General features: G+C 41.2%; 1 protein-coding gene across 1 annotated transcript in view; it reads right to left on the bottom strand.

Annotated features, from left to right (window-relative positions):
• Nucleotides 1-4,109: 4,109 nt before the first annotated feature.
• kcnq2b (potassium voltage-gated channel, KQT-like subfamily, member 2b) overlaps nt 4,110-13,105 on the bottom strand; it is an 87,033-nt gene continuing 78,037 nt past the window's right edge. The window contains exons 15-16 of the mRNA XM_088937577.1: nt 12,854-12,977; nt 4,110-10,343 (exon numbers count right to left, since the gene is read on the bottom strand). Of these exons, the coding sequence (XP_088793703.1) occupies nt 9,606-10,343; nt 12,854-12,977 (862 nt within the window). The 3' untranslated portion in view covers nt 4,110-9,605. The remainder of the gene's footprint in view (nt 10,344-12,853; nt 12,978-13,105) is intronic.

Below are 13,105 nucleotides of genomic sequence, written 5' to 3' on the forward strand. Positions count from 1 at the left end.
ACAACTACCCACAAGTTGTAGAGTGTCTTTATTACTTATAACAAAGACACGCTCTCTCTCTACAAATGAAAGAAAGAAGAGAAAAAAACGAGTGAGAAAAAGGTAAACAAGGGTCAGTCCTAACCTCCTCCTTCTTTTGTTTATGCATCATTCATAATGCCCCTGGATTCCAGTCTTTGAGAAAGGGCTCTGTGGTGCATAAGACTCTGATTTCCTGGAATGGAATATGCTGTCCACCTCACATTCCTGTTCCTGTTTCCTCTTCTTCCCTGTTGCTTCTTATTATTACATTTAAAGAAATAGTCTTAGTTTTGCTGGTTAACATTATTTCTTCTTCTACCCCATCTCTGCATGAGTTCTCTCTTGCTCTATTGAAATGCACCACTCTTATTCTAAACTCTTCATTCACCACATGTCAGGACTCCAGTCAACCCCCTTCCTTCCTATTTCTGTCTGTGGCATCCTACTGGCCCATAATCAACACTTATTTTGCTTCTGGATAGCGATTTCTTCTTTCAGCCACTGCGGCCCCTATTTCGTCCTCAGCCTGTGTCCTGTCCTTAACCTTTCTCTCTTTACTGCCAACTGGTGTCCAACTTGACTCAAAACCAAATTCTGCTTACCCCTCGGATCTTCAGATCTTTCTGCACAAAACCCTCATGATGTGTAAAAACCCCACTGAGCTTCAGAATCCAGGTCTGTCTTCTCAATCTGTAGTCTGATTTCCGCTCTCTCTGCCTACCGGGTGTCCTACCTCTGGCTCAGATAGTAGGCATCTTATAATCTCTGCTCTCCTTCCTGTTCCTTAGTGTTCAACACAGTGCAGTGGGTGTCCCTATTGCCTAGTCATAATATCACAGTTTCAGGTCTCCAATCTTGATTTTCTCATCACTCTATTAATACCACAAGGACCATCTCTATTACTCCCACCAACATTCCTCTAAGAAGCCTTGAGAACTTAATCTTACTGGTGTCAGATTCCTCTCCTACAACATACCCTCCTCTGGCTCAACCTCTTCCCTGCTGCTGCCATCAGGACGGGCCCTACTCCTTCAGCTACTGCACATCTCTTCCCCTCCTCTCCAACAGTCCTCCTTCATTTAGTGCTTACTCTTGCAAGAGACAGAATTTAACATACAACTGTCTGTTCCTCCCAATCCTTCCACCTATTTGAAGGAAACATCTCTCACCCCCCTGCTGACTCATCAAGCTTTGAACCTTTAGTCCAACTTGGCAATCTCTATGCTCCAAAGGGAACTCAACACTCTCCAAATCCCCTGCTGCAATCCACTATTTCTCCAATTCAGCTTCACAGACTTTCTTCATTCATCTCTCCAGTATGTTTGGCTCCATTTCCTCTTAAATCCACTGGTTGAAGCCACCAAGACCCATCCTAATGATGCCCCTGAAGTGAGAGCATCGTGACCCCTTGGCCACTCAGCACGCTCCACACATACGAAAAAAGGCACTGCCCTCCATCTCCAATTCCTCTTCACAAAGTATCAGAGACAGGACAACAGTTTGCCTGCTAAGAACTGCAAAGGATTTACCCTTTCCCATTTCAATTCCAGGAGACAGCTTTTACACAAACCAACTATTATTTCCATAGTGGTGTCCTCCCCTTTTCCCTGGCTCATCCCAATGACTCCCTACTGCCCTGACCTCACTACCTTGGTCTCCTTCCTTGTTGCCTCACTTCACCATCTCTGTCCCTCTACAGTCTGTGGACCACAGCTGTTTTAAGCTTCTTGTATTGTCCAAATTCCTAGCCAGGCATATTCTGCCTACTGTGATGTCATGAGCACTGGCTTCCCAGCGTGTCTATCTAAACCAGACACCTTCATCTTTCATCTGTCTGTGGTATTTGCAAAAACAGAGCTGGCAGAGAGAAGTTGACAGTGTTCTGTTCAGGCCATAGTCCGCCTTCGCCTGTGGAGCAGTGTGTTCTTCGAGGTTCTACTTCCAGTCAGATCCCCTTAAAGGGTCCTTCTGCAGATACCGAACCTACCATATATTTAATCATCAAGGCAAAGCAAATTTGTCCTTGCTCGCACAGTGGACATTGCTAAAGCTGTTGATGCTAATCTCTGGCAACACGGTATTGTGCGCTGACAAATCAAATACTACTTCACAGTCTGTCTAGAGGTTTTGCGTGGTGTCCTACAATGAAAAGCTTTTGCAGCTCTTGGCCATACAGATTCTCTCACATCCCTTTAAGAGTCCTCTGCAGCTTTTGTGAACTGTACCATATTAGCATTGTTATTCTTTTGGGGTTTCCATTCAGACAATAAAAAGTGAGTGAACATTCAAATTATAAATAAAAACATTTCAGACGTCTCTCAGCCACCCACTTGCACTGCACATGTTCCTTTCTCAACTGAATTGCTAATTCACTCTTTCTTATTGCCAAATATACTATATAATGCCTAATAGTTCTAATCTCCATTTATCTTACAGTTTAATGCATAGTTCTACTTTTTTGGTTTGGGGTTTCTCTCGGTTCTTTTGGGGATTCAAACTTCCTTATTCCACAGTAGGGTGGCTGGCCCTCAGCCACGTGGGTTAAGGCAAAACATCTTCTTCCTGACTTCACAATAAACATGCCTAAATGCTTTATCTTATTGGGTGATTCTTGTGAAATACAAGTGTTTAATGAGAATTTGCTGGTGGTGGTGGTGGTTGCGGTCGGGAGGGGTTATGGCAGCCCAACAACCAAGGTCCCCCTAGTGTGAGAACGATGTCATTTACGAACCCTGTGTGGGTCTCCAGGTGCGGTCCGGTAGCTGAGGTATCCAAGGAACAAACCTTTAATTTTTTCATCCTTAAAAATGTTCAGTTTGTAAATTGAAGTTTGAATATAAATACATTTTAAACGTATACTATATGCAGTATAGAATTTGTCATTCGACAAAATTGGACATCATTGGAAGGAGATGAATACTTTTGTAAGGCAAGGTTTATAGAGAGCAGAAGGAGCCCCCTTGTGGGTACAACGCGAAATGCTTCTGTTCAGAGGAATAAGGAAGAAGGCGGCAAAACAGGGCTGAGAACATAGGTCTGCCCCAGTTGGAGTGCTTTTTTTTCTTCAGTCTCATCAACTATTAGCCAAGATATTCTTGCAACTTTGGGTGAGATTATATTATTGAGGTGATAGCTAATCCATTTGTTAAGATGTTCAATGTCGATACTTTTTGCATGATTCCAAGTAGATAAGATGTGCAACCTTTCCCACTAATGCATACAAACTTTTTCAAACATACTGTGTCTGGTCATCTGTTGCTTATTTGTTGATTCGCTAAAATGACATTTTGTTCAGAATATTTGGTAGACTTTATTTATGATGTCATAGGTAATACAACCTGCCTGCAAAATCCACAGTATAAAATTAAAATGGATCATGCATATGTCGGAAATAGTTGATGAAGTATGAATCGATTTAACATTGGAGCATTAATCATCCATCCATTTTCTAGATAGTTTATCCAGTACAGGGTCAAGGGGAGCTTTAGCCTATCCCAGCAAGCAATGGGCACAAGGCAAGATACACTCTGGGCAACATTGAGTATTATGGTTAAAATAAATCTAATAACACCTCACCATGAAGTGATGTGTAAAATACCTTTTTCAGATATTATATTATGGCCCATCCTACTCCAAATCATCCAAAAGATGTTTTGTAGCAATCTTACAATCTTCACTTAAAATATACTGGAAAGTGAAAGTTCTCTTAGAACATGGGTAGCAGGTGTCCCCTAGTGTTTCATGTTTAAAACTGCAACACAGCCAGATGTAGCAGATTTGCTACATGGCTTTTGTAATTTTGTTGCAGGATACATAGAAGATCCTGAATCACATGTGCATACAGTATGCATAGAAGACTTTATTTTTGTAATGATCAATACCCACGGACAGTTTATGTGGACAAATAGGAGAAAGTATAATCTCTATGCACAGTGTGTACTGAATGTCTGGGGACAAATCTGCATGACAATTATGCAGCAGATAATTACTGACATACAATAGCTATATGGGCAATAGTACAAAAAAGCTAAACAAAACAGCTTTGCTTCTCATACCATCACAACAAAGTACACTAATAAAACAGAAGTCTACATCATTTTTATTTTCTTTCAAAAGTACAGTAGATCAATACACAATACTATAGCTATGTCTGTGGTCACAACTCATCAGGCTGAAATGAATATGAAGACAAGTCCCGAACATGAGATGTACAAAGTTTATTATACATTGTCCATGTGGTCATGGTTGTCCTACAACACAGATGCTATGCAGTATGTGAAAGCTATATTTATGGCATTCAGCTGTTGAAAACATGCTGGCAAGCATTCATTTTAAACATATCTAAAAAATTAAAAAAGAATCATAACTGCAAACATTATATAATACATAATTAGTACTCATAAACCTTATTTTTAAAACACTTTGACTGTGTTAACCTGTTGAAGACCCTAGGTACATCAGAAAATTGATATGAAAAGATTTTTCTTTCACGCTTTCATCGGTTTAAGTAAAAAGATGAAGTCAGAGCAAAAGAAATTAGTGGTAGTTAACTGATGCAACCACTTAGTGTCATACTGTACGTCTAAAATTAAGGCTTTCAGGACTGGTAGTCCATATTGTAAAGTTCTGAACGTCAAGATCTGCTCGCTGTTTGGTATTGCTTTTGTCACTCATAAACACTGTGTGATTGTTTTCCTTACATTAACTGTGACTGAGGAGCTCTGAGAAGTTAGGTAAAAGCAATACATTCAGAAGTGTACCATGAATGCTACCATCAATGCAAAGGGCAATAATAAATGCACAGTCTTCTGACCAGTCACCCACAGCTGCCAAACAGAAGCAAATTCTGAAAGACCCTGTCGTTAATTCTATCTGCACACAGTGGAAGACCCCCATGCAGAGACCTAACCTCTGTCGTTCACCCATTTATTTCCCCCAAAATAAACATTTGGATTTCTTAAGACTAATAGCATCTCTCTGAAGAATACGTTTGTTGGAAATACCAAACGCTCTACCATGATGTTCAGGACAATAAAAAATAAAGTAAGTCTGAAAATGTCTTACAAAATAGACGAGAAACATAGGAAACCCATATCTGGCACTTACAATGTCTGACAAAGAAAGCCAATTGTTTTTTCTTTCACAATTAGAGCTCTACTCTATTCCACAATGTTAGGAGCAGCAGAAATGCTACTAGCACAGTGTTTTTCTTTGCTGGAGATGCTTACAAAGGCCATGTTTACAGGAAAAATAAAGGCATTCCATTGCTATCAGGTTAACATTCTTTTTTAAAAAACAAATCGGCAATAAAAAATCCCGTTATGGCAACAACAGTGACTCATGGAACATTTGAAAGCTTATAAAAACCCATATGATTCAAAGCACAGTTACTGGTGTCTATGAATTGCCACTATCATCATTACCCTGCTTCACTTTGCAGATAGTGGTGATGACTTTGTTTTAAATCAAGCAAACATTTCTCTATCAACGTAAAGCTATTGAGAAAAAGACGGTGACCAATGTGCAGCGAGAAAACCCTGCCAAAACATGTCACCCATGAACAGTAAGAGGTTTCTCTCACAGTGAGTGAAAAGAGCAAACCGGCTGTAGGCTGAGACTAAGTTCCCAATCAGACATGTGAGACGTATATAAAGCGATGGTGTTGGAAGTCATTTACATTCACAGCTGTATTTTCAATGCACCATGGGCAACTGAGAGCTCACCAACGAAACAGAAACACTTCTTAAATGCCCCCAACTCCTAAGCCAAGGCATCAGTATGAGAGAAATCTTTGGGGGAAAACACCATCTGCACACAAGGCAGCACAGACAGAGAATAGTTAAGGGAAGAAAGGCAGGGAATTTAAGCATCTCTTTTAAGACCACAGGAAGAACTACAAACGACAGGCAGCCATTTGGCCTGTCCAGCTTATTTTGTTGTGAGAAGCTAACTGATCCAAGAATCCCATCCAGCTGTTTCCAGAATCACTTTTATGGATTTTTATTTGTCATACACAGATTAATACTTCTGACTAAGCAGGTCAGGTGTTTGAGCCTCTACTGATTTTGCAAATTGGGCAATATTGATGACATGACCACACAATTTGAAGATTCTGAATTCAGCTGGGGCGGCTCATTTCCCATAACCATTTCTATTCAGGCAACTGCCGCTCATATAAAAAAGAAACGATGTCTGTTTGCTCTCATTACTCAGCTTTGTCCAAAAACCAGGCATTTTGATCCCAGTGCCATAGTAGCAGCAAGTTATCTTGAATGAAAAAGACTCTTCTATTGGTTTGGCTACTTGAGAAGAGAAAAATATGGAGCCTGGGCCGTGGGAGGAAAGGTTACACTGTATCACTCCATTTGTATCAGCGGAGCTGGTGGATTGATGAACTTTTAGAAAGCAAAACTGAACAACATGAACTACATGAAAACAAACAATAAAACACACATTTTGAGATTCAGTTTTGATTACATGACACATGACGAGATGCCTGCAGTTTGTTTATGCCTTTTATTTTGGGGTTCCGATATAACTCTAGGCTTGTGACCAGCTGATTATCCTCAGCCCAGTCTGCAGTGTCCAGAGCCCTGCAGTGTCCTGTGCCTGTCTGTGGCACAGCCCCAGGGCTAAGAAGTGCTGGACTGAGCTCAGGTCACCTCTGAAGGGTCAAGGGGTCTGAGGCACAATCGGTGGAGCACTGTAGCATGTGCTTGGTTTCATATGATGCTTCCGCACAGCTCACGGAAAACGAAATCTTTAAAACATCTTTATCCGATAATACGCAAAGCTTACACTTGCCCAGGCGAATTTTTAAAGACTGCATGAGCTATGGTTGAAAGACAAAACAGGTTGAGCACACATTTCAAATAAATACAACACAGGCTCAATTCTTCAGTTCTGTAAGCTTTGTGGTTTGTTTCATACTGTAAAAACCACATCTGTGAGTGTAAGAGAAATAGGTCAACATAACAATGTATTGCAATGAATTCAGAGAGGATGTCACTTCAGTGAAAGTCTCATTGGAATTTGTACTCTTTCTGCCTTTTACCACACAAGCAGATAAAGCAGAGATGGGTGAGATTACACACTGTTTTTACACACTATTTTACACACTAAGGGCAGTTTGCTCCAGTGCTGTATACAGAAAATAATTTAAGATTACATATTGGATTCCAGCAATGTAAACTGAACTTCAATTAACCAGGTGCTAAACCATGGATTAGGCCTGTCTAATCTTTTCCTGGATGCTCTTTCTTGTTAGATTTACATTCAACTAATCCTGACACTAAAACGTACATCCTTTTTAAATAAAGGTTGACTTGACTTAATAGTGTGTGCTGACCTCTGCTTACTCTAATTCATGTTGGTGCAAAACACTCACCCTTTTCTTTTCCTTTGTCTTTCACAAAACCATCGGAATTCTACAAATGCAGTTCATTCAGCTGCACACTTACCTATAGATCTAAAAACAAAACATTTATAGAGGAAAAGCTTGCTGAAGCCTGTGCAAATGTACACCTTAAGTGATAACAGAGCACATTCTGGAATCAAACTTTTAAATTTGGACTCCATTATTAGAAAAAGAAAAACTCACGAATATATGCTTTTTTTACAAGCAAAGCACTGGATGTCTGTATCTGCCTGGCCTATGAAAAAACACAGCCCACTTCTAATGAGCTGTTTCAACCATAAACATTGTGTTTGAAATTCTGAAACTACTTTGTCTTCAAATACATGGTAATGGTGATATACATTTATAGTACATTTTAAAACTATTGTTGTATAATGCAACATTATCATCCTCTAATTGCTTTCCAGAAAATTGTTTTTACATACCTCAGCCCTATTTGTCTTTGCTAGATTGCCGTGTATGACAGAATTCAGTTTTCTCCTTGCTTATATTCTGTTTAGGTTTTGACTGACTTTCAACAAAAAGTCACCAAAGCCTCCTGGAATCATTCACATTTTTTGTACAACCTTTTAAAAAGCAATTAAAATTTGCTATTGCATACCCAGCCCTATGAGTTCTTAAAAATAATTTTTCATACATATATGAAACATGCTATTACAGGCATCGTTTTTCAACTTCAACCTGGCTTTCATCGTGACAGTGTGTATATGAATGTGAGTTTATGGGAAAGTATTTTTTTATTTCTTTGTTAATGTGGCTAGGTGCAGTCCACATTGTGATGTATATTATGCTGGGTCATGCTATAGGGTTTTACGGAACACTGCATTTAAATAACACATTAAAAAACTATCTTAAATAACTTTGCATGCCCTCTTTCAAGAGCTGTAACAAATGTTAAGTTCAAATTCATTTCCATTTCCTACTTAGAAATATATTCAATTATAAAAAGGTCACGGTAAAATAGATTTTTTTTTTTACATAACCAGTTGTATGAAATGAAATATCTATGTGCTGAGTACCATACAAAGTTATGGATTTGATAACTTGGATGAAGAAGAATCTGGCAACAATAACAAAAACAATATTTCTTATCTTCTCAAGTGTTTTCCTCATCAGACCCTGTGATGATTATATACAGTCTTTGAATTTTGTCTCACATGGTTTGGAACATTCCCTGATATGCTTATTATACCATATATAAACATGGCTTTGAGAGAACCTTTGTCACTGTACTTCATTAATGATTTTCACATTTTTAAAGTTACCTCAGAATATGCATTTAGTTTATGCTCTAAGAGTTCTCCAGTTACACTGCTTGCTGATGCTGACCGATATTTGTTAAATAATCACTAAATTTACATTCCTGTTTAACTACATGCTTTGATTAACATGCCACACCAAAATGCAGATTCACTTCAAAGGCTTCCCAGCCCTTTTTCTATGTATATTAAAAATGAACTGCACGCTACTTATGTCAAAGCCACAGTCGAGTGTATACAGCACTGTATACTAAGAAACAAAGGAAGTGTTACATTGCAAGAAAAGCCCATAAAAATGAGTGTGTGTGCTGTGTCAGTGGTGATGGGAAAAGGTACATCACTGTATCACCCATTGTGAAGTAACATCTATACAGTTGCATCTTCCTGTAATTGTCAGATCCAAACTTCACACAGCAGAAACTAAATTAACCCTGCCAATACCTGCACTTTTTAAAGTGATTAAGACCTGCAATTAATTTTTATGATGGGCCCTCCTTCCTTAGTAGAATCACCTTCAGCTGATGTGAAATTAAATACATTCAGTACACAATGGAGGTGAGGGGTGGAGGGCCAACTATAGCTAGACTTGGGGGATGTGAAATCATTTCTGTTAAGTCAAAACGGTCATTCACACTGCCTAGAGGACAGAGCTGACAACGTGGAAAAAGCGTTTGCCTCCTGCCAACGTTTACCAGAACGCCCCTCTTAGAAAAACCTCAGAGTTTGAAAAAAAACAGCTTTAGTGTGGCCTGGGTCCACAGCAGTCACTACAAAGAAAGCCAGGTGGTTCGAAAAGCAAGGAGTTTATCCGCGCTCAGCCTCCTCATTCCGTAGGGAGCTCGGGACCTCATTTCCAGGCTTGATCGCCCTGCCGGTCTGGACACACCCGTTGTCGTCCTCTGCCTTCCCTACTTGGAGCCGGACCACCCTCTGTCCCCGTAAGCCCCATCCCCAGTGGCGGAGTGCGGGGAGGGGCCGCAGGGTGTACACAGGTCCGAGTCGGTGTCAGACTCCCCCTCCGCGATGTAGGGCCTGACCTTCGCGCACAGGGCCACACCTCCGAAGTAGGCGTTATTGAGGAAGTCCAAGTTCTCCTTGGACTGGGAGATGCTGAAGCCGCTGAAGGACCGCTCCAGCTCCTCGTGGTCCACAGAGGGGATGGAGATGGAGGTGTCACTGTCCCTCAGGGCGCTGTCGTGCTGTTTCCCGTCTTCGGCGCGCGGGTGGTCGGAGCCCCCGCGGCTGCTCCCGTTGTGTCCAGCGGACGAGCGGTCGTGAGAGGGGGGAGGGGGGATCCTGACCAGCGAGGAGGGGTCCCCCACTGGGGAGGTGCCTTGGCTACAGCGGTGGTACTCACTGATGGGCTGCTGCTGCCATGAAGTCGAAGGAGGGCAGTGGCTCTGGGGTCCGGTAGAAGCCGGGGGGGCATCAAAGTTCTTCTGCCCCACGGAGCTGTTGGAGCGGATGATCTTGGTGATGCAGCCGTTCTTCTCCATGTGCTCCCTGCTGTCCACCGGGCTGTGGTAAGGGGGTGCTGGGTCCGGCTCCTTGGATCCAAAGTAGGCTTCTGTCTCGGACTGAGGGATGCCCATCCGCTGCACATAGATATTCACCAAGAAGTCCAGCTTCCTTTCCATTGACATAACCTGCAATAGATGAGTGACAAGAAAAGATGCATGCCACCTCTGTTCTTTACATCTGCTGGTAATATAGCTTTTTTACTGAGCATTTTTAAAGCATGTTAATACCGAATTTCAAGTTTTTAAAAAAAATCCTCAGTGTGACTGACAATAATCCAGGATGAAGTAATTCAGGTGGGTAGCTGCGTCAGCATGCATAGGCTGCAAACAAACAAGTAATAGGTTTATTCCTGCTGAAAAGAGAAGAAAGAAAACACGTTTCAGCCGTGGAGCCTTCTTCACACCTTTCTTCTCTTTTCAGCATGGAATAAACCTATTACTTGTTCCAATAATCCGGGATGATTGTTTCAAACTCAAATACAGAACATGAACACACAGCCACAGCACAGTTCGCCAGATCTCGGTTACCAGATCTCAACCCAGCTGAGCACTTCATGGGAGATTCGGGATCTGTGCCTGAGATAACATTTTCTACCACCATCAACAAAACACTAAATGAAGGAACTTCTCATGGAAGAATGGTGTCACATCCTTCAAATAGAGTTTCATCTGCTCTATGCCAAGGTGCACTGAAGCTGTTCTGGCCAATTGTGGAGGCCCAAAGCCCTATTAAGACACTTTATGTTGGTACTTCCTTTATTTTGGTGCTTACCTGTATGCCCTTTGTATGGCATATTAAACCGATGTCTCGATCATCTGGCCATAAGAGATATCATAAAAGTAGAGATATTGACCTCAAGTGTTCTGGTTAACACTTCACTATAGTTCCCTCTTCATGAATTTCAGTTGTTCAATCAAAATTCTAATTGTGAAAAAATAAAGTGAATGGTCAATATATTTCATACTTTAGTGTTTCGCGTTAACTCACCCAACTGTGGAAATGACAGCCTTGGCTGAACATCCCAGCTGTCACATCCCCCAGAAGGATCCCAAAACACAATGCAGATTTCTTCAATCTGCAGTTTTACAGAACCATTGGAGCGTGAGCTTTGTTTGAGTGAGTCAAGTGTGGAGGCAAATTATTACAGGAACCAGCCAGAGAATGTGTATAGTAGCATGAAGTGAATAAGATGCTTTGTTTCATCGAGTATGTTTGGCTGTACAATGTTTTAAAGGGATACTGATGGGGAATGAGAAGCATGTATGATGTAGAGAATTGGAACTTAGGTTTGTTAACCAGAAACTAAACTCTAGTTTGTTTGAGACTGGAACTCTGTGGTGGGCAGTGGAGACACTACAGTGACCCGGAAGAGTAGCCAGGGATGAACTGTACTGACACAGAAGTAGGATGTGAACTAGAAGTGAGTTATCACTTGTTGAGGTTTGCTAGAACTGAATGGATGAAAGAAATATCAGCTACATTCATGGGGGAAGCTTGGAGTGGGGAGGAGGAAGAGTTGAGGGCTGACACTGCACTAGTTGGACGCCACTAGAGGGGCAGGTAAAGGGGGAGGAAACTCAGTGCCATGGGTTACAAATGAGGGAACTCATTGCAGACTAACACCAATGACCCATTGCAGACTAACATCATGCCCTTGGATCCTTGCTGTGGAATGGACATTGGTATCGGTAACGAGACTCTTATGACAACAGTGAAAAGGGAAAATTGTGAAAAGGGGGAAACAAAACAACTAAGAAGTGCTGGGCAGTGGAATGGGATGGACATTCAACCACTAAAAGAGGGGGGGGGGGGGGGAGGGAGCAAATCTAGTAGGGGCAGAGGAAGTGAGAGGGGAAGTAAACAAAGCAGATGAGGTTGTTTCAAATTTCCAGAGAGAATTGAAACCATCAGGATAAAAGGAAGAAAAAGTCCTGCTTGTGAAATAGCAGGACTTGGAACAGGGCTGGTTGTTTTTCATGGAGAAGAATGTGACTCCCATCCTGTCTTTGAGGAGGTGTACCTGACAACGATAAGATCTAACACCAAGGGCAAAAGATGTCCATCTCTGACAAGACCAAAACACTTATTGCTAGAAAAGTTGCACACAGAGTTGTGGACGGCAGGCTACTTTTTATACATAAGAGAAGGGAAGTGCACAATTACAATGTGGCTTTCTCCTGAGGTAATCCTGAACTTCAATTCCTCCTGAACTTCTGTTTAATAATATCCTTCTGTGAACCAAGTTCTCACATCCATAATTGAGTGTAATAATCAACTGCAAAATATGTAAAGAACCTATGAGGTGTACCTGTATATGTAAGAAACCTTTGTCGAAGAAAATATTTTGTTTAATTTAGACACCTGGTTTAATCCCCTTGCTGTAATTCTATGTTTTTGCAACTGCGGTTTGTGAAATACCAGGCTCTGAGCCTCCTCATGTTTAGATGAGGTGTTTAACCTACTGTATGTACAAATCCTATTTGCAAGCAATTCTGAAGCTGCATAGTTTACCCTAAGCAACTAATTCTTTGCACAACAGATCACTGAAATAAATAGGTATGCTCTTTAAAATCAGCTTAGTTAGTGTCGCTCAGTGGTCAACAACCCACAACTGAAAAACAAAAATGTTCCTTACTTGTTTTTCCACCTTGACAAGACGTCCCATCATGCTGGGATCTTCTGGCATTTCTCCTTCTGCAGACCCTTTAGTTCGGTCTTTATCGGTCACAGGAGTACCTCTGCCAACTATCTGGTCCACTCTAGCAATTAGAAAGAAAGCAACATCTGCAATGACAGCAGTGCATACTTGTTGCTCCTTTAAGGTCATTAAGAAAACTTGACACAGGTAACTATTTGCAGAGTTATTCTGGAAATTCTTGTATCTTTG

The sequence above is a fragment of the Atractosteus spatula genome, chromosome 19, assembly GCF_055471065.1.
Source record: "Atractosteus spatula isolate fAtrSpa1 chromosome 19, fAtrSpa1.hap1, whole genome shotgun sequence".
In the NCBI taxonomy this organism is placed as follows: Eukaryota; Metazoa; Chordata; class Actinopteri; order Semionotiformes; family Lepisosteidae; genus Atractosteus; species Atractosteus spatula.